The sequence below is a fragment of the Cupressus sempervirens genome, chromosome 2, assembly GCF_028749045.1.
Source record: "Cupressus sempervirens isolate cs-2001-9-10 chromosome 2, ASM2874904v1, whole genome shotgun sequence".
Classification (NCBI taxonomy): Eukaryota; Viridiplantae; Streptophyta; class Pinopsida; order Cupressales; family Cupressaceae; genus Cupressus; species Cupressus sempervirens.
Genome location: NC_143119.1, coordinates 346,070,933 through 346,093,908, shown reverse-complemented (window position 1 = coordinate 346,093,908; position 22,976 = coordinate 346,070,933). Strand labels below are relative to the sequence as shown.

At 36.6% G+C, this 22,976-nt stretch overlaps 1 protein-coding gene across 2 annotated transcripts in view; it reads right to left on the bottom strand.

The window, feature by feature from the left end:
* Nucleotides 1–22,976, bottom strand: part of LOC149572544 (Fumarylacetoacetate (FAA) hydrolase family) — a 283,932-nt gene that overhangs the window by 169,420 nt on the left and 91,536 nt on the right. For both annotated transcript variants that reach the window (XM_089813653.1, XM_089813654.1), the window contains exon 4: nucleotides 3,855–3,907. In XM_089813653.1, coding sequence (XP_089669779.1) covers nucleotides 3,855–3,907 — 53 coding nt within the window. The remainder of the gene's footprint in view (nucleotides 1–3,854; nucleotides 3,908–22,976) is intronic.

Here is a 22,976-nt window from a genome sequence, read left to right as displayed (position 1 = left end):
AATGGTCGTACGGTGGAGGTGTAGCAACTAAGCACTCAGGGTCGTACAGTGACTATAGGACATCCGTATGGTAGGAATATGGAGGACCGTGCGGTATACTTATGCAAGTCGTACAGTAGGCTATGGAGGTAGTACAGTGGACAATGAATGTAGTAAGGTGAGCTAGGAAGGTAGTACGGGGAACTAGGAGGTCGTACTATGGTAGAGTTGCATTACAGAATTACAATGAAGGTTGTTAGTCATGGATGAAGTATGGATGGAAGATATTGTGCACCCTAAACTACTAAGCCCGAATTTTATCATACGAAAACCAAACAAGAATGAAGATTTGAACATAAATATCGTTCAATAATCATATGCCGAAAGATGATGCTCCAATTTGCCAAATCCGAACGAAGTGTTACATGCGATGGAATAGGGTGAGGGTTAAATCCCACTAAAACTGGATAAACCAAATAGGGAAGATCTTTCACTTCCAAAATGGCGAACAACACTGAACTCTGATAGGAATTTGCAGTACAGAGAAAAAAATCCAAATTGCCTACCTATGACTACCTACAAGCTGTGCTTAAATACCCATCGGGAAAACTTTCCGAGGATGTACAAAGATATTCGACGGCTACACTTACCTACAGAAAAAAAACTAAAATGGGTCCGAGATATTTTAAATCAATCGGCCCATTAGTAAAGATTTGATTAATAAACTACTTTATGATGAGAATATTACATTCATTCACAAAGAAAAGTCGATATCCCATTGAATGAATAGCGTAGTGCCCTTATGGTTTCCACCAAACCACATCATCAGCTAAGTTGTGTCCACATTAAAGTGCAAGTATGCAATCTAAACCTAGGGCTCATCTTAGTTGATCACACAATATTCCACATTGTTTAGCATCTAAGGTTTCCTTACTCAAGGGGTTTATATACTCAATGTTTCATCTTGGGATAGTAAGGGCCTGTTTGGCTATTGGAATACAACTGGTATAGTCATTGAAAATTAGAATATCTGGTTGTATTCTTCATTTGGTTTGTGGAATGGGAATGGGGAATAGGAATACGTATTCCCATTTTAGCCCAAAAATGAGCATAGGTCTATTACCAAAAATACCTGTTATTGGAATGGAGATTAGGAATTTATGGACCACTTTGGTCTGTGCACTCTATTCTTCTATCGGAGAAACCTGAATTCGATTCCTCCCAAGTCTCTCCTTTAGCACAACTTTCGTATTCAACATGGTTCCATCTGCTTCAAATGCTCACCACAGCCTGGCGTTTATCATTACCCCAAATAAGTATCTGGTAGGAGCTCTAGCAGGTCAGTGCCCTCCATTGGGAAGGCTTTTCATCATCTCTTCGTAGTGGAGTTTAATAGAGGAAAGCACGAAGAGTTTCAAGATATTAACAACAACCACGCAGTGTAGATCTCAATGATCTTACTTTAGTAAACTTTAAGTCTCTTGGGCACTGATCTGGAGCCCAATTCAAACAACTCACTCTCAACAATGGACACAACATTCAGGCTTGGATTGATAACAGTCATCCAAGGAAGGAGCTCAATGTAACAATTACTCAAGTTGGTTTGCTTCGTCCACAAATGCCCCTACTATTTTTGCAAAATATGAGTTTATCAGACATTCTGCAAAAAGAAATGTTGGTTTCATAGGAGCTACGTGAGCCATGTTTGAAAAGCACTGCATCCTTGCCTAGAGTTTCAATATAATTGGCTCCACACCAGTCATAAACATATCAAGTCTCCCATTCTTTTTTCTTTTGATTTCTCCACAACCATCTCTCTTTTGAAAAAATTGACAAATTTTTTTAGTTAATGCCTATATCTTTGAAAATTAAACCAAATTCCCAATTAAATTTTAGATGAACCAAACAAGAGTGAGATTGTCATTTTCCGTTCTCATTCCCCTTCCCATTTTCCATTCTAATTCCTATTCCTATGCTTGTAACCAAATGGGCCCGAAGTGTTGCATCATGTACATTGAGGGGGTCACACAACTCACATCAACACTAAGAAAGGCTACTCGTCAAGACCAAGATGATTAAAATCCATAGCAAAAAGAAGATAAATGGAATAAAAACAAGATAGTTGCGACTTTATATACTGATGTTTTGGGTCTATACACATCTACAACTTCGAAAAGGCAAAAAATTCTAGGCACCTGAAACGAATTTTGATTCCCATAATTGACAAAGAGAAGAAATTTTACAATCAAATCTTACTTCCAAGCAGAAACCTGCAAATCCCGGAACAAAGAAAGTAAGCTTTTATTTATAAAAAAAAGATAGACAAAAAAGCTAGAACATGGAAACATTCAATGCTATATCAATCGCTTCTCATCATTACTCAGAAATTACGCTCATCAACACATTAGTCAATAGAACTACTATCTACATGTCATTCAATATCACTGCAACCAAGCTGCTCATGTTTCTTCAGGTTATCCTTCTTTCAAAGTTTGTGAGTATTAGAATACTTTGTCTCTTAGGTTCTTGCTATTTTTAGCCAATCTTTCTAGAATCATAGTTAATGGTCATTTAGGCTTTCTTTTTAGTTTTCTTAATTTACTCTTATTTTTAGACATGATCTTTATTTAGACAGCTTTGCTTTCACACTATTCTTGGTGCCTGTGTGCTCTATTTTTCTGCATTGGTAATGCAATAATGAATTCCATTTTTGACAAGTACAAACACTCTCATGAGATTTATTTGGTCTTTCAATTCCAAATACATTCCACCAATAGGAATGAAACATAGCTTCTTCATTTGTGCAGTGTTTGTCAAAGCTTCACAGAAAATTTGATGACATTTGCAGTAAACTTTTGCCAGATTCAAGGAATTCAATAGCCAACATTGACCGCCACATCTTTCCAACTATTTTATCACATTTGGCTTTTCTCGGATAGATAAAGTGGTTTGTGTAAATCATCACAAGTTGAAAAATATCAAATACAGACCTTGCAATATTTCCAAGTCGTCGAGCTTAGATCTTCCAACGACACCCATGCTTTTTTCAATGTAAGCAAGCTAAGGTCATATAAGCCATCATAGTTGGAAAAGGCTTCTTTCTATCACCCAAAGGATCCCACTGCTCAATCTCAACAAGCATCAAAGGAAATTGCATTGTTCAATTGTTTTGCTCGCCTCAATTGCAAAGAAAAACAATTACTTGCCTTATGAACCACAAAAGCATCCAGCTGATGCAAACATGGTGGTTGTGTCTGTCATCTTTTACAGAGATGTCACCACATACATGTAGAAGGTGGGAATAATCTTGTCTCAAAATGGAGGACTCAATCTATCCATCAATTATAGTTGCAAAGAACCCTATTTATTTAGCTATAAATTAGTCAAGTAAATATTCTAATGCATTAATGGAATTATAATAACCAAAAGGAAAATAGTAAATAGAAATAAATTTTAAAAATGGATATTCGGGAGTTGCATAATTTAAGCGACTTTCTCAGATTTTTAGCTTATACATATAGACTTCTAAAGGTTCATTAAAAAATTGAATCATATCCATAACAAAGAACCAAGCATTTGACCTACATGTTACTCTCATCAAAGCTTAAACATTCTTTAGGAAACGTCAAAATATTGGTAGCTATGTCATTCAATCAAAATGTTTATTGATTTCAACATGTCAACCCTAATATTAAACATAGTTCTTTTGTGCAAATTATTATGTCCAAAGTGTAAACATTCTTTAGGAAACATCAAAATATTGATAGCTATGTCATTCAATCAAAATGTTTACTGATTTCAACATGTCAACCCTTAAATTGAACATAGATCTTTTATCATTTTTTGAAGCTCGGAAATAAACTGAGAAGAAAGACCTTGGCAGGATTCTGAATCTCCCTTGCAGTCATATCCAAGGCAAGTGCATAACCTGAAAAGATAAAGCATAAAAAACTTTACAGATAAGATCCAATATATCAAAAAACAACTCAATGTGGAGGAGAACCTTATCAAAGTAGTGGGGAACACTGTACAAGAAAGCATTTTTTAAAATGAATGGGTTTTAGCTATGATAAAAACTTTTTATCATTTAATGCATCACTGTGTCAATTTCAACATCTCATCTGAACTAGAATTTACAGGTTTGTATTGTGTGACTAGCACATATGTATGCATAATTCACATTTCTCATATAGCAGTACCAATTATCTTTAATAAGTTTTTCAAATGTAACCTCATCCAACAATGTTTTTATTTCTTGTTCTTCTAAGAAGAATATAATATATATATGGATTTTATACAGCTATAATTTGTGCATAATCCTTTTATCTCTGCAGTGATTGCATCTAATCACCAAGCATTCTGCCCACTTCTATGAGCAGATACTCATTAGGATATAACCCCTAAAATAAAGATTCTATAGGCAACCTACTTTTATATAATTTAATACATTGCTTTTGGCCATCCATAAATATGCTTTGACCTTGGTAAACCATCCTGCCAATAAAATAACATAATCTATTACCAGACGTGTACAAATTTTCAACTACAGATTGATGTAATATGCAGCCCTATTTTACCTTTGGTTTTTGTTTGTTTGTATTTTGCAATGCTTTCAAGATCATTAACAAAGTGTAGACTAAAGTAACTTGCAGAAGAAGAGGCAAATAAATTCAAGCAGAAATTAGGAATATGGCAAACTGATTGGGTTGAATCAGTTGGAGCATCGGGTGGTTTATCAATCATATGTGTCCTAGAAAATTAAATTTTGAGAAGGTGATCTCAAGGAAGAATTAGATGGGAGGAAAGAGCAAGAGTTCCAAATGTCGTATTTCCTTTTTTGTGATAAATATCTATGGCCCCAATAACCCTGTCAGTAAAAAAGAACTATGGTGAATTTGATTACACCTTATCTGCTGAAATTCTCACAAATGCAGATTCACATCACTTTCCAGTCAGATTACAAACCGAAGGGGAACATAAACCATCAAGGGATAGCAGCACAAAGAATTTATGAACTTATTAGAGATGTGGTGGAAAGAGAACTCATTTGAAGGGTCAAAAATGTATTGTTTTGTATCTAAATTTTAAATCACTTAAGAGCAAAAATTTAAAATATGTTGTTGAGTTTTCACACCATCGCCCCAAAACTTTGGGGACCCCCTTTTTCGGGCAAGACTTGGTAATTTTCACAGATTTTTTGGAATTTTTTCAGTTGCCTTAGCAGGATTTGGAGTTGTCCAAAGGTTTTCAAATTGACAATTTTTCACACCTTGGACGCCTTCGAGCCAAGAGGCGATTTGGTTGGTTTTCACCCAGTGCTAAACTTGATTTTCTGGAACATGAAAGTTTATCCTTAGACCAAAAAAAATTTAACAACATTTTTTTGATGGTTATCTGGCAAGATAAAATTGCAAATTTTGAACTTAGATGGATTTTGAAAATTTGATATAATTGTATAAGCTTGAGCATTTTCAAAATAAAAACTTTAAATTAAGTTGTTTTGGAAATCTCAAAAAAAAATCGTGAAAAGGAATTTTTTGATAGTGAATTTGGAATTGGAGTTTGAATTTTGATTGCCAGGAAAAGGATTTATTTTGTTAAAAAATTGAAATTGCATTGCAAAATTGAAATCAGATTAAATTGCAAAATCTCATTAATTTGGTTAAAATTTTGCCTAGAGGATTTTAGAAATGTTAAAAGAAGTTGGTAATTTGGAATTGAAAATCGATTTTGTCTTGCTAGATTTGATTTTAATGATATTTTAATTGCCAAAACATTATTAAATGAAAATTTTGACATCTCCTAAGCTTACCTTGTTTCCATTTTGCAATTTCTGGTCAAAACTAGCAACTATATGGACCAATTTCACTATAGGGCTAAGTAATTTTAATGTTGCATTTAAATTTGGTCCATTAATTAAGGGACTAATTTAATTTCTTTTCCCTCTAGTCAGGTCGGCCCACTTGGCGAGGCAAAAAGTTTGGTATAAGAGGGGCTTCACCCCTCTTATTTCCTCATTCCTTTTTTCCTCCTCCTTGGATTTGCGATTTTCTTCCAAGGGAGGTGAATTTTCAGCTAAGGCGATTTTTGGGGCAGATTTTCCATTTCTTGGTAGCATTTTTTTCTCCTCCTTGCTTAGACGATTTCTGCCCTATGTCGAATTTTTGGGGCAGATCCAATTTTTTGTGCAGAATTGGCAGCAAGTTTGAAGTCTGATTTTTCCTCCAAGTGCTGTGATTTCTCCTCCCAGCTTTGGCAATTTTATTTGGTGAAGGGGCAATGTGATTTAAAATCTGAATTTTGGCAATTTTGGGTGAATTTGGAGAACTGAAATTCGGATTTAGAGCAGATTTTTCTGCCCTAGGGCAGCGATTTCTTTCAAATTGGGCGATTTTGGCAATTTAAGGTCAAAATTCAGTGGCATGAGCAGATTTTTAAAAGCAATTCATTGGCTAGGGCATCACATTTTGAAGGAGGATTGAGATTTTCTGGGATCTGATCCGAACTTGAAGAGGGACCGATTATTGGTAAAGATAGATTTAAGGTAAAATTCTATTTATTTTTAGAGGTTAAGATTGGTTTTAAAGGCAGATTCTATTCTTTGTTCTTGCTTGGTTTGTTTCCCTTATTTTCTTCTTGCACTCATCATCCACCACTTCATTATTTCCATTGATAGGCTGGAGTTGGGGGATATAAGTGTAGATTTCATGATAGGACACTTGGAGAGGCAGAAATAAGTTAGACCACCCTAGGATTGAAGTTGGGAGATATAAGTTTAGTCCATACTAAAGTAACGAAGCGGAAAAAATCAGTGATAGTCCCACCCCTAGGAAAGAAGTTTGGAGATTGATAAGTGTAGAGATGGGATTTGGAGAGGCAGAAATAAGCTAGATTCCATCAATAGAAAGAAGGTTGGAGATTGATAAGTGTAGTCCATATCATTTAGAACGAAGGGGCAGAAATAAGTGTTTAGGATGGTAGATGTTAGTGCAAGCAAGAACTCAAGGGGAACACATACCAAAAAAGACAAGGAAGATGTGATGCCTAAGACCACCTTCTTCTCAAAAGTGAGGCGAATAAGTGATACCAATATCGGCATGTGAACATGGTACAGTTGAAGGATAGATTGAAGGACAATGCCCCATGGCGAAGAAGATCTACAAGAGTAGAATTGTACATGCGCCGGCTTTTCCTCCTAACTTGCCTTGTCCAGAATTGGTAATGGACTGTGCATCCTAGTTTAATATTGTGACCAAGTCCATCATTTTTAATGAAGGGAAGAGAGTGTTAGCTAACATCAGCAAACAAGTGGTCGAAGAAGTATTTAATATTCCCTATCATAGAGGCATGACAATGGTAATGATGGATCAAGCAACCAAGTTCTTTTAGGATAATCAAGAGGCCTACTTCATTCATCTAAAGCATAATTGGTTATACAAAGGCAAGAAGGGAGTTACCAAGTCGTCAAAGCTCACCAAGTCAAATTTCAAATCGGAGCACAACGATCTAATTGTGCTTCTCGGCCGAATCATGGGCATGGCTCAAGGTATGCAATTTAAGAACTGGATGTACTATTTTATTGATGAAACTGAAAATGGAAAGAGAAAATTTGATTGGGCTAGAATTATAAGTGAAAATTTAGAGTTGCAACTTAGGACAGTGCAAAATCAAAACCCATTCTATATGGGGTCCTAACTCTTTTATTTGATTTAGAGGCGGTGAAAATTGAAAAGTGAATCTCAATGAAGAGTGAATTTCAAAGAAGAGCAAATTTGGAGGAAGCGATTTGAAAATATTTGAGGCTAGACAAGGCTTGGCTATTCATGCAAACCAAATTCGAATAGGAAGGTTAGAAAAGGCCATGAAGGTTAAGGAAGGCAAGGATAATGAAGGAGGAAAGTGAGACAAAAAGTTGAGAGAGGTCAAGTTCGATTTCAAGGGTGATGGCCAAGACCAAGACTCTCAAATTGCAAGGAGGTTCACATCTGGGCAAGCCACCGAGGCTAGGGCAAGATTACCCCATGTGCATGGAGACCTCACCCTTTCAAAGTCAGGATATCAGGTACAAGCAAGCTCAAGTGGTGATGAGAAAGTTTCTAAGGACGAGCTCAAGCATCCAAGGCTTTTACCTCATCTCAAGGATTAAATAAATTTATAAGATAAGGTTGATGAGGTGGCAATTTCTTGTGCATGCAATCAAATCATGCCAAGTGTCCTATGATCTTATTGGCTGACAAATTATTGTAATTTTCTCATTGGCCCACAAAGTTGGTGCCCTCATGTAATTGGTTGAATGATGGTAACCCTAATTAGAGTTTGTAAGGTTTAATCTTGGCCCTTGATTTTGCCTCTTAATCTTGGCCACTCATAATTTTGAGCCTCTATATAAGGCCATTTGCTCTCATTTGTAAAGGGTTGAAGAAAATTGTTGCTCAAGATAATACCAAAATTGCTTCTCTTATCATTGTTATGACTTGCATGGTGATTAGGGACACTTGGTGTTATTGCATGGTTTCTACTTCCAATAGTTAGAGTTAAATTCCTTTCAAGTTGTTACAGTAGATTTTATTTCAAGAAAGTTGTTAAGCAAGAGTAAGAATAGATGGACAGTTGTATGGTGATATTAGTGGATGTTTGATAGGGATCTATAAACTAGGCCACTAGCATTCTAGCGGCTGGTTAGGAAGCCTTGCGTGGTAATCTGGTCTTTTTCCCTTGAATCATTGCATCTATGGAGGTAGAGCTGCTAGTAAGCTTTCATCAGATTTGAGACCCATCCATTTGCTAATCTTTCCATTCATAGGAGTAGAAATAAAGCAGCAAGTAGTGTACTAGTTGGAATTCATTCTTGGAGAAAGTTAGAAAATCAGGGCATTGCTGGTGGACATACCCTCCATCATCGCCATCAACATCATTTGGCACTCATATACATTGCAAAGCTAGATTCATCACTATCACAGTAAAAGTCCAACATCCTTGAATGAATAACGTAAGCCCACCTATGTGATTAACCAGCAAATCACATTACTATAACTGAGTTAGTATCCACAGGTGTAAGGAACATTGGAGTTTTTCTCATGTCTTCATGAGTATTTACTTTCCAAGAGAGGGATTGAGTGTTTGATATTCCATGTCAAGTATTCAATTGCTATATGTTATGTAGTGATACAAAACTGACATCAACAAAATGGAACAAAGAACATTTTAGGAATATAGTTGAAGAAAAATTTAACATTGAACAAGAGATTAATGACTTAAATGATGCAATAATAAGATATGCTATGAATATTGAAAGTTATTTCGAAGAAAAGAATTACTAGCCAAATATGAGGCGCTATTAATAAAAGAGGAAATACATTGGAAACAGAAGTCTAGAGAAACATCGCTCTCAGAAGTAGATAAAAATACAAAATTCTTCCACAATAGCACTAAAAAAAGAAAAAGCATTAATAGGATAAATAAAATTGAGAATAATTCTCGAATCCTAGTAGAAGACCCCACAGATTTGACAAGAGAATCTGTAGAATTTTATTCTAATACCAAAAATAACTATATGCGCTCTAATCACAAAGCACGGCAAAAATTATTATCTTCTATCCCCAAATTAATCACAGATATTGACAACAAATGGTTAAACAATGGATTTACCATGGAAGTGATTATGAATGCCTTGTTTCAGCTGCATCCAGACAAGGCCCCTAGCCCTAATGGCTTCCAAACAGCTTTCTTTCAAAACTAATGGCATTTTCTGGGTAAGGAACTATGGGATGCCACAAAAGCTACCAAGAATGCAGAAACATTATTAATTGAAATCAACAACACATTTCTAACACTTACACCCAAAAAAGCCAATTGTGAAAAGTTGGGTGATTTCAGAACCATTGCCTTGTGTAAGATCATATATAAATAAATCTAAAGCTTTAGCTAATAAATTAAAAATGCTACCCAAGAGACTATTCATTCTGCCCAAAATAATGTTGATTTCTAGGATCGCTGCAAATGTAATAACAATTGCCATTTTTATTGTTGTGTTCCAAATGCAAATGAAGGCTTATAAATATGAGAGACAAGTCTCACGAAGAGGCATGTCTGTACGGTTAAACATCACTAGTTAACATATTAATATAATAGTAATATAAATAACCATATATGTAACTCATTTAAAGCGTATATGTAATATTAATATGTTAACCATATATGTAATATATTATTATATTATTATATGATAATTTATAATGTATCATATATATATATATTATATATTATATTACATATATAATATATATTATATATATAACATATTTATTTTTAAAATGATTTACCATCAACAAGGTATCTCATGCAAAAAATAATCCGACGGAAGCTACAACCTTAACACTCTCTCTTAGCTAGAGAGGATTTATAGAGCACATTATGCTCTCAAGAATATGAAGAGATTATTTCAGTATGATATTCATTTCACTATGAGGCTAAAATTCTCACCTTTCATAACACACAATTGAAGCAATTTCCATACTTTATAACACCACCTTAAGTGTGGTCTATAATAGTAACTATTGCATGGTGTCCGACAAGATATGGTCCAAAGAACCATAACTAGTTGATTATCATGGTGTCCGGCAAAATCTAGCCCAAAGAACCATGATAACAGTTCTACCATTTATAAGATTGCCACCTTACAATGGTTACCTTCTGTTTATTCGTTATCATGATTTCTAGCACTCTGGGACAACAATTTAATGAAGTATGTCATTATAACAAGTCTACCATTTATAAAATCGTCACCTTACAATGGTTACCTTGTGTCTATTCGTTATCATGATTTCCAACACTCTAAGACAACAATTTAATGAAGTGTGTCATGATAACAGGTCTACCATTTATAAGATTGCCACCTTACAATGGTTATCTTCTGTTTATACATGTCAATGAAAGATCATCACCTGTCATTACATATCATAACAACATCATGAAGTAACTTACATGATATCCACCATGAACCACCATAGTTCCTACTAGAGGGTGGAACAAGGATTTTCACCTCAGACTTCTCTCTTATAGACGAGAGCACATTACAAGGAATTTCAATTAGACCTTCTCCTCATAAAGAAGATATCATCCACAAAGGATTGCATCTCAAAAGTCCTCCTTCTGAACAATGATACTAGGAAGTCAGGTCCTGTAGTTACTTCATTAGAAACTCTCTTCACCCAAGGATGCCTATCAAACTCACTTTGAATCTTATATAAATCTTCTGATTTTCTAGTGATAAGTCAATACTTCCCCATGATGCACTAAAGAGTAGGCCCATCAAAATCATGCAGTCACAAACATGTATTTCTAGACTCCCTCTGAGTATTAATCTTCTAAGCTCCTATATTGCCTTCGAAGAAGTGTCATACTCCCTCTTAATGTAGAAGTATACTCATAATCTCAATCATTAAAGATATTCACTTCAAGATCCTCACTTTATCCTGATCATTAAATGACTAATGAATTCTTCTCTGCTGAATATTTGGTAGCATGTGTAAAGTACCAACCTTCTTTTCCTGCAAGAATTTTGTCAACCATAAAGGAAAAGATCAAGGCAATTTAACTCTTATAGTATGTGTAGAACTACAAATAAAAGAGATATTATAAGTAGAAAAAATGTAATACTCAAGGATAATGAATACTTATCTGTACATCCATGATATGAGTTGATTTAATGAAGGCCTATTATAGTAGAGATTTCATTCTTTGATTATTTGAGAACGAAACATCTCCCCTCTACGTATGGTTCAAGTGGGAATGGAACATTGATTATTATTCTCCCCCCTCAATGTAAAATTCCCACTCTTACATCATTCACCCATAAGATCCACTTTTATTTTGTGTCTATAACTTGAGTAGAAATATATTGATGGTTATTATACCAAATGTGCATGTTCAATAGAATTCTTTAAATATACTACAAAACTCGCATTCATGATAAGCCCGTCAACATGCAACTTCAACTTTCCTTCTTTAATACTTGCAACATTATCTCTTGTTAACTTTGTGCTGGGAAAGTATGCATCTTCAATATCCAAATAAAATTCACCATTTTTCTAATGTATGAAAACAATTATTACAACAACCTCCTCTTTTAACTTATCCAAACATTCAAAGATAGTGCAAAATCTTCAGTGTCCCCATCTAGAAATATCATTAATTTTCTCAATGATTCCTAATTAATATTTGAAATTGTACTTTCTCCATTATTCTAAGAGTTTTTAATTTGATTTATCTTCTTTAATAATCATCTCATACTCAATGTGTATTATTTCTTTCTTAGCAGGGGTGACTAAGTGCATTTGATTTTCCCTCTTATATCTTTATTTAAGGACTTCTCTTGAGATTGTAATGTATTCTATTAGGAGCAACCATATGATTGGTTGTCTCACCTTTTATAGTACATAAGATGTTATTCATCCCTTTTCTCTTCCACCTTGTCAATGTTACTTACTCAACTGATGATGGATATTTTTTACACACAATTCTTCTTAGTTTTGCATAGATCTTTAAACATCAGTATACACCTACTTCCTTTGATCATCAATCTTCTGAACTTCTTTTACGTTTGAATAAGTGTTAGACACCCTCTGAATCTGATAGCAATTTCCCTTTTTCTGCAATAACGTTCTCAAAAGAAAAGATCAAGGAAAATAACTCTTTTATAGTAATAAAAATCACCTTTGATGATTATTCTCAATAATAATATCATTATATTTTAACTATAAAAATATTAGAAATTTGATTCAAATAATCATCTATAATAATAATTAATTAGAAATTTTCTAATATTATATAGATATTAATGTACATATTTATCCCTTTCTATGTATATATAATGATCTACCTTATCATTATTATTTATTCAATTAGTCCTTATATATCATTTAGAGGAACAATTAGGAATATGTAAAATTACTATATTCCTTATTATTATTATATTGATAAGAACCTTACCTCAAACATTGTATCTACTTACCTTAAGGGATCAGTTAATTTTATACTCTTATGTTGTCTCCTTTCATATTGTAACATATTATCGTCTCATCTCATCTTATGATGTATGCAAAGATTATTATCTTCCCTTAAACAAGCACAAACAATTCATATGACTGTTTGCTAAAATGATGATCAAGGTACATCAGAGGGATTGAAGTTGACGATCATGTATGTGAGATATGCTAGCGTACACATTCTTGTTAATAAATAGAGTTCTTCACCCAATTGCTGAAGTGACTAGGCACGTGCACCACGATTACCAGGCCCAAAAGTCTGATGAGTAGATTGAAGAACAAATCAGATAATGTAAGATTTTCAATCAAATGTCGTGTTAAAATAAGTGTGCCATCCATAAAACAGAGAGAGTAGTTATCATTTGTTTCTCTTTAAATAATTAATAATGATTTTTTTTCCAGAGTTTTCACTTTTGCAGAGATCTAATATCAATTCGCGGTCATTTGTTCTGATTTACACTTTAATTTCTCAAAAGTCACCTCCAATTCATGCACTTGTACAATGATTTTGCAACACTAGCCTCTCAAAAAAAAAATGAATCACTGATATAATGAATGGAATGGACAGCTCAGAGAATTATAATGAGTCACAAGATAATAGGTATAACTCAAATCCCTGGCTTTTCGCCATTGAATGGAGAGGTCTCTTTCTTAACCATTCTGAAAAACACCATTTTCTGGCTGACCAATATAAGATGTTATATACACATTGATTAAAACTGTGTGCAAGGGTTTGTTTGAGGTTCTATACTGAAGCGTCCACAACGAGCTATAAACTATCTCATCTACTTATATGGAGCGTGATGTGCTGCTCAGGTGTGACATGGTAGTGTCTCGTTAAGAATATATCATCCATTTGTTGTCATGATGGTGGGCTCAGTAGTCCTAACATGTAGAAGCGATATTGTACATATACACTTCTCTTGGCAAAGTCTTATGTCATCCACCATATCATGACCTATTCCATGCACTTCCTTTGAGAATTTTTGATATCTTTCAGACCATCTTCGACTTTAAGTATTCGACTCCTTTCCTATTATTACATTTGCAGTTAGGCTCTGATACCGTGTTGATTTCTAGGATCGCTGCAAACGTACTAACAATTGTCATTTTTATTGTTGTGTTCCAAATGCAAATAAAGACTTATAAATGAGAGGAGACAAGTCTCATGAAGAGACATGTCAATACGGTTAAACATCACTAGTTAACATATTAATATAATAGTAATATAAATAACCATATATGTAACTCACTTAAAGCATATATGTAATATTAATATGTTAACCATATATGTAATATATTATTATATAATAATATATAATGTATCATATATATAATATATATTATATTACATATACAATATATATTATATATATAAGATTTTATTTTAAAGATGATTTACCATCAACAAGGTATCTCATGTAAGAAACAATCCAACAAAAGCTACAACCTTAACAAATAACAATGAACCTTGTATGCTCATATATACAAAAAGCATAACGATAAAGTAGACTGGAGATTCCTATGTAAATGTTTAAAATCCTTTGGTTTCTCTAAAAGATGGATAAATATGATATTCAGCTACATATCAACTCCTAAGATATCTATTCTTTTCAAAGGAAGAACCCTATCTCACTGTTCTTGTTTGTTATAATGGCTGAAGCCTTAGGAAGATATATTAACAAGGTTCATAAGGAGGGGATGGTAATGGGAATTAAAATTACTGAAAACGCACCTAACATTACACACCAGCTATTTGTTGATGACACTATCTGTATTAATGAAGAAGCCAAATTTTAAAGGAAATCCTAGCACTATACATGCAAGTCTCGGGTCAAAGAGTCAATGCCAACAAATGTGAGATTTTCTTCCTAAATACTAATCCCACTGATGAATAGGAAATTTGTAGCATATTAGGATTTAGTATCTAGGAATCCCTTTAGACAAAGGCACTAGGTTAATTAAACTTTGGGATCTAGTTTCTCATAAAATGAATAATAGCATGGAAAGTTGGAAAGGCGGGTGGTTGTCAAATGCAGTAGAACAACAATGATCAAATCAATTTTATAAGCCATACCCATTTATCAAATGCCAATATTTCCCCTATTAAACCGTGTTAAGAAAAAATTGGACAGTAAACTAAGAAATTTCTTTTGGCAAGGCCTATATGAGAGCAAGCAGCCAGCCATGATTAAATGGGAAAATTTATGTCAACCACATTTTGCTGGGGGTTTTAGAATAAAAAAATTGCAATGGCAAAATAAAGCATTAGGTGCAAAACTTGTTGGGAAAAATGTTTCAAGAGCCTAAGTGGAAATGGGCTTCTATTCTCTTTAAAAAATACATTTGTGAAGCTGTGCCAATTAATCGTTTCAAAACTAGTAACCCTCGTAAAGGTTCCCAAATTTGAAATTTTATGATGGAATGTAGGGACTTCATTAATTCCAAACTAAAATGTGATATTGGGAGTGGTGAGGAGGCACTTATTTGGGAAGACTCATGGCATGGTCATACACAGATAGACAATACCGGACTATCTATTAGAACCAAAGAGATCCTAACACAAATATGAGGCAGCAAACATAGAGATTATGTTTTCATACCATCAAGAAATCCCTGTCTAAGATGGCAATGGAAATATTTACACATTGTTCCTATCCCACCCGGTGTGAAAACAAACCTCGTTAAAATACTTTATTCAAGACATCTAACCCTCAAATATAGACCTGATAAATTAATTTGGGGTGGCTCCAATAATGGGAAATATAAAGTGAAAGATGGGTATAGCGATATAATCAAAACACAGCAATTGCAAGATATTGACATCCTGCTGAATTTATGTTGGAACAAAGTTTTCTCTCCAAAGGTGGGCATGTTCCTATGGGCAGCTTTGCAAAAATGAATCCTAACAGCAGAATGGTTTAGGAAATTGGGATTTGAAGGCCCATCCAAATGTCCTTTATGTCAACATTAGGAGGAATCAGTGGATCACATCCTTCTCAATTGTCCTTATGCCAAGGAATACTGGAATTGACTTTGTATCAAGTTAGGATGCAAAACAGCAAAGCTTGGGAAGGTAAAATACGTGCAAAATTTTCCAAACCTCTATTTAAAACCACAAATAATATAGCTGAAGGTGAACCTCAAATAGAAGGATTGATGCTTTGCAAAGAATTATGTATTAAGTAATTAGAGATTGAAGGGGACTCGCAGATTACTATTAATGTTATCAGAACTCGAGGCACACCTAATTGGAAAATCAATTCTACTGTAGAAAGATTCGTAGATTTGTTGAATTTTTTTATGAGATAGAAATCAAACATGTAAAGGGAGGGTAATAAAGATGTTGACAAATTGGCTAAACTTGATTTTACTAAACCTTTTGAGTTGGAATGTGTGCATCAGGAGAAGAGATAGGTGTTGTCCTAACACAATTTAAACATCCAATTGCAAACAAAGTAGGAAACTGAGAGGAGCTAAAAGAGCTATTTTAATGCATGCCTTTGCCAAGTTTAGACAATATCTTATTGGAACTAAGTTCAATGTTAAGACTGATCACAATAGCCTCAAGATTTGACTGAAATGCAACAAAAATGGGAGAGTAAATTGCAGGCCTGCAATTTTGATATAGTTTGTCAAAGGAAGAAAGAATGCAGTGGCTGATGCCTTATCAAGAAAACCATATTTAGGTTCCGTTGAGGAAATAGCACCTGATGGGAAAAAGGACATAGTAGCTGAGTATGCAAAAGATGTTTGCACTTCAAGTATTTTGGAAGGTACTACATGTGATGAAAAGTATATGGAAAGAATACAGCCAAGAGTATGATAGGGAAGAATACTGTCGGGAATACAGTAGGTAGGAATAACATCAAAAAGCAAACAACTGTCGTCGGTAAATATTGTGTAGCCGACGGGTTGATGTCGTCGGTAAACACTATGTAGCCAACGGCCCCTTCGGGAAAGTTCTTGTTATGTAGCCGACGGACCCCTTCGGAAAGGTTCTTCGAAAAGTATATATACACCCTCCGAGATCATTGTAATTATCATTGTAAGCATTATGTAATCTCTTTGGCATATGAGAATAATAAAAGGAGTACTACTGTTACATGTTCTTATTCATTGTCTGTATGCATTAATTCATTTACCCATACGGTAAACATTTGGCGTCGTTGCCCATGGACCTGGAACGAAGGCAGAGGAATGAAGACTAATGCCAAATCAGTTTAACAAGGATAGAAATAAGATAAAGGGAAAAGATGGAATACGCACCGCACAAGAAAATTTAATTTTGGCACAATAGGCCGAGCGCAGATGGAGGTTTCAGCAGATTGCTAACGGACACTGAAGCATCGAGGAATTGTTGGAGGAGACTCGACAGCAGGTGGAATTGGTGGAAGAAGCAAGGGAGGAATTTTTGAACCTATATTCGCCGAGGGAAGAGAATCCAGACAGAAGGGAATTAACTCACACGGCTCAGAGTGCCCAGGGAGCACGAGCGTGGAGTGAACTCTTCGTCCGCGATACACTTTCGGAACGGACAATTTCCCTTCACGAATACCTTTCTTCACCAAACAACGCAGCTATTGGGAATAAGACGACTACCCGAAACAAAGTCGATGTCGGAGTGCAGAGCGTCAGTGTCAGAGTGCAAAGCGTTGGTGCCAGAGTGCAAAACGTCGATGTCGAAGTGCAAAACAGCGCCGGTGTCGTAGTGCCGAATAGTGCCCATACACAAACTCAAGTAATAATAGCAAGAGCAAAAGAGAAGTTGCTAAAGTTTGATGGTGATGGAACGGCCAATCCAATCAGACACTGTAAGACGTGCAAAACAATTTGGATGGCGAATGGCATAATTGACACAAATGAATGGGTGCAACAATTTCCAGAGACCCTAAGGGATGTAGCAATTGATTGGATTGCCAATACAAATCCCCAAAAATTAACCAATTGGGCGGAAGTTAAAAAGGAATTTATCATCGAATTTCAATTGCCGCACGACGACAATGAGATCATAGCAAAGATATACAATACAAAGCAAGAAAAAAATAATACAATTTGAGTATAAGCCAAAAAATTAAAAGAATTAATAAACAAGATGGAAAGTAAGCCAGCAGATAGGCTGCAAAAGAGATGGTTCATTGAAGGACTATGCCCGAAGTTACAAAAGAAAATGAAGATTAAGCCGCCATCATCATACACTGAAGCATACGATCAGGGGATGAACTTAGAAAGTGAGCAGAAAACAAAAAAGAAGAAGAGTAGCTCATCCGATTCAGATGACGATGCGTCTTCGGAAGAAGATAGCAGGGATGATGAAAAGGACAGCAAGAAGGTCCGAGCTCTCCAGAAGGATATGCTCCGAATGATGAAAGAATTTAAGAACATGCAGAAAGAGACGAAGGAAAATGAGCTATGGTGCACAGAATGTAAGATAGAAGGTCACACGAAGGGATTCTGTCCAAAGATCTAGTTCTGCGAGATCTGCAAGATCATGGGATATTCCACAAAAGAATGCCCATTCAATATGAAAAACAAGAGGACCTCAACAAGTGCTCCTAACCCAAGAGGCTTCCGTGTCGGGAGGGAGCGAAAACACCAGTAATGAGGGTGCCACGTCGAGAGGGTACAGAAATAATAGACGAGGGCAAAACAACAACAACAATGCCAACAATAATAATAGGAGTCGCAGCCGAATTCAGTACGATGCGAATGGCTGCCCGATGGTTCAATGTCGAGCATGCAATTTGTGGGGCCACTTTGCTCGAGACTGTACAATGGCAAACGCACCAAAGTTGTTATGCCGATGGTGCGGTCCTAGAGATCATGAAGATGCCAAGTGCCCAAAATCAGGAGTGAATTTGATCACCATTGGGACGGACGAAGAGCAGGTTCTGGCAATCACACAGAAGCAAGCAAAATTGTACACCGACCCGACAAAGGAAAAGAAGAGATTAGAGGAAACACGGGTGGAAATTGAGAAGGCGACGTAGGCGGAGAAAGCACACTTGAAGGACACTACTGGTACCTCAGCAAGGAATTGCACAGAATAGAACATCGTACGGTAGATATTACAAACTGAAGTACCAGTCAAAATAAACGATCTGCTGCTCACAATGCCTCAACTCCGATCGGCACTTACAAACATCGCTCCAATTGCTAAATTACCAGGAGAATAAAGACGGGAGAAGGAAAGTGGACCAACTACAAAGGACCCCATGCTGCTAGCCCTTACATCCGGACGACATCTGGTGGTCGTCGAGATGGGAATTCTGGGAACTGTTCTCACAAACACAATTGTGGTCCAACGTGAATGTGTTATCAGAAGATACCTGGAAGAGGTTGGGACAGCCGACGTTCTAGCCACCTACATCTAGTTGCTAACAGAGGACCAACACGGCATTAAACCTCTCAGCGTCCCAATGGCAAAACCAGTGATGATTGGAACTCAGCCATTCCTACTCAATTTCGTGGTCATCCCGCTGAAAAGGAGAGGATATGATGCCATTCTGGGTCGAGGATGGCTCATACAAGCAAAAGTTAAACATGACTAGAAGAGGAATACACTATAATTGGAAAACAAAGGACAAAAATTCATTATTGATTTACACACACAAATGGTGGGCGCGGAAGCTCTCTCATCTAATTCTGAAGAAGAGGATGAAGGTAAGTAGCGAATGGAACCAGATCCGAAAGGAGTCCTACGATTGGAAGGCGGATCGACGGACGATAATTTCGATTCGGTGAATGGATTATTTCACTGGCAGATGGAGGATTACGAGCTATACCAGAGCTGCAACATACTAATGATAGAGGAAGGGCACAGCGGGGACGGATTTTCAAAAGATTTCATGAAAATAAAAGAAGGGGACGCACCACTAGACGAAACACCTGCACATGTATTCGGTGAGGGGAAGTCAATAAGATACGACGAAGCCACAGTACAAACCATGAATTTGGGAGATGAGGCCGAACCAAAAAACATACTAGTGGGAGATAACTGGGATCCAGTACTAAAAGCAGCGGCATTTAAAATATTTTTGGAATACAAAGATGTATTCGCATGGACATATAAGGATTTGAAGGGAGTTCCACCGAAGTTGTGTGTTCACCACATTCCGCTAGTTGAAGGTGCAATGCCTGTACGGAAGCAGCCTTACAGGATGAATAAAAACTATGCAGCGCAGGTTACCGAAGAAATTAACCGAATGCTGGAGGCTGGTATTATTTTTAAGGTTCAAACTAGTGAATGGGTGTCGCCCACAGTCATATCCCTGAAGAAGGATACCACTCAAATCAAGATCTGTGTCGACTTCAGATGTCTCAATGCAGTAATGATCAAGGACCCCTTTCCGATACCATTCGCAGACAACATATTGGAGGTAGTTGGACATGAGATTTATTCATTTATGGACGGGTTCTCAGGATATAATCAAATTTGCATAGCAGAAGAGGACAAGCTGAAAACAACATTTGTGGTAGAAGACGGGGTATATGCATACAACAAAATGCCATTCAGCCTATGCAATGCGTCGGCAATGTTCCAAAGAATCATACTACACATATTCAACAAAATGTTTGTCGGAAATTTCAAAGCATTCCTAGATGACTGGTCTGTATTCAGCACCAAAGACAAACATCTAGCAGCATTGGGCGAATGCATGGAAAGATGTCGAAGGGCGCGACTAGCCTTAAATCCAAAGAAATGCAAATTCATGGTTCTGTAGGGAAGATTGCTGGGACATATAGTTTGTAAGGAGGGATTGAAAACAGATCCAGACAAAGTCAGAGTCATAACGGAAATGCAGCCATCCACAAATGTAACGGAGGTAAAGTCATTCCTTGGACACATAGGCTATTATAGAAGATTCATCAAAAACTTTGCCAAAGTATCATACCCACTAGACAAGTTAACATGCAAAGGAGAACTATTCAAATGGGACAAAGAACAGGATGAGTCATTTGAAGGGTTGAAGATATGGTTGGCCACAGCACCTATGTTGACGTACCCAGATTGGAACAAGGAATTTCATGTTCACATGGATGCATCCAACTATGCAATCGGAGCAACTTTGGCGCAGACAGGTAGCCACGGTTTAGATCACCCGATATATTTTGCCAATCAACTACTAACTAAGGCAGAGAAAAATTATAGTACAACAGAACGAGAGGCATTAGGAATGGTCTATGCAGTGCAGAAGTTCCGACATTACTTACTAGCAACACCATTCGTGTTCTATGTAGACCATCAGGCTCTATTGTACCTGGTGAATAAACCTATCATCCAACGAAGAATCAATCGGTGGCTACTTTTGCTACAGGAATTCACCTTCAAAATCATTCTACGAGCCGGGAAGAAACATGTCAACATGGACCATTTGTCGCGAATTAAAACAGGTGAACCAGCGGACGGCAGCGTGAATGATGATTTTCCTGATGCTCAGTTATTTCAAATTGCAGTACTGCCAAAATGGTACACGAGTATTGAAGAGTACCTTTCCACAGGCCAGCCACCAAAGGAGATGCCACAGAATGAAAGACGGAAATTGGTATTAAGGAGCCGTACATTTCAATTGATTAATGGATTACTGTACAAAATGGGGCCAGATCACATCTTGTGACGGTGTGTTGGAGAAGGAAATACCAAAAGTATTAAAGGCAGCACATGATGGTCCAGCAGGAGGACATATGGGACCTAATACCACAGCACGGAAAATATTACTGGCAGGACTATGGTGGCCAACAGTGTACAACGACGCACGTGAATGGGTCATCAGGTGTGACACTTGCCAAAGGGCCGAGAAGCCGCTTAACCCCTCACACGCGCAGGAACTCTTTGAAAGATGGGGGTTGGACTTAGTCGGACCTCTAAAGGTGAGCAAAACTAGAAGGTCCCGATACATTGTCGTAGTGACGGAGTATTTGACCAAGTGGGTGGAGGCACACACACTACCAGATAACTCAACACTAAGCACAAAGAGATTTATTTATGAGCAAATAATTACAGGGTACGGGATTCCACTGCAGTTGACGAGTGATAGGGGAGGACACTTCGTTAACCATGTTATCTGACTGCTCACTACTGAATTTAAGATCTATCATTCATTATCGAGCCTGTACTACCCAAGAGCAAATGAACAAGCTGAGGCTACGAACAAGATCTTGGTATCAATTATCTACAAGTCTTGTGCGGCTGAAGGTGAAGATTGGAAGGAAAAACTGCCCTCTACCCTTTGCGCATACCGCACGGCATACAAGGTGACAATAGGACACACACCGTTCCAATTGATGTTCGGACAGGAGGCAGTGGTACCAACAAAATTCATGATACCGAGCCTAAGGATCGCGCTGGAAAATAAGTTAGGCGACATGGAAAACCCGAGAGAAAAGTTACATAATCTAAACAAGCTCGAGGAGAAGCGGCTATTGCCATAATGAGCCACGGAGGCGACACAAAACAGGCGCAAAGTGTGGCATGGTAAACACCTAAAACTGAATAAGTTCCAACCAAGACAGTTGGTGTTGAAGTATGACGAATGGAACGAAATCAAACCAAGCAAGTTTAAAATCAAATGGGTCGAGCCATACCAAATCCGAGAGGTAGGTGATAATGGAGCAATAAAGTTGTGGACATTAGACGGACAAGAAATACCAAAGGCAGTCAACGGTTCGAAGCTAAAGATGTACAATGCTAGAACGACTCCCTCGTGGTCAAAGAATGACAAAACTGGGAGGGAGAATTGATTTTTTAAAAATTAAATAAAAAAATTTTAAAATGAAAAAGAAAAAGTATCATACAATGGTAATTTACATATGTCTTCAAAGTACGGCCTTGCACAGCACCATATGGCAGGAAGGGAAATTTAAAAATAAAAAATAAAAAAATAAAGGGAGCAAGCACAAGTCATACGACCCTCCACCCGTACGGTCAAGGCCGTACGACATCATGATATA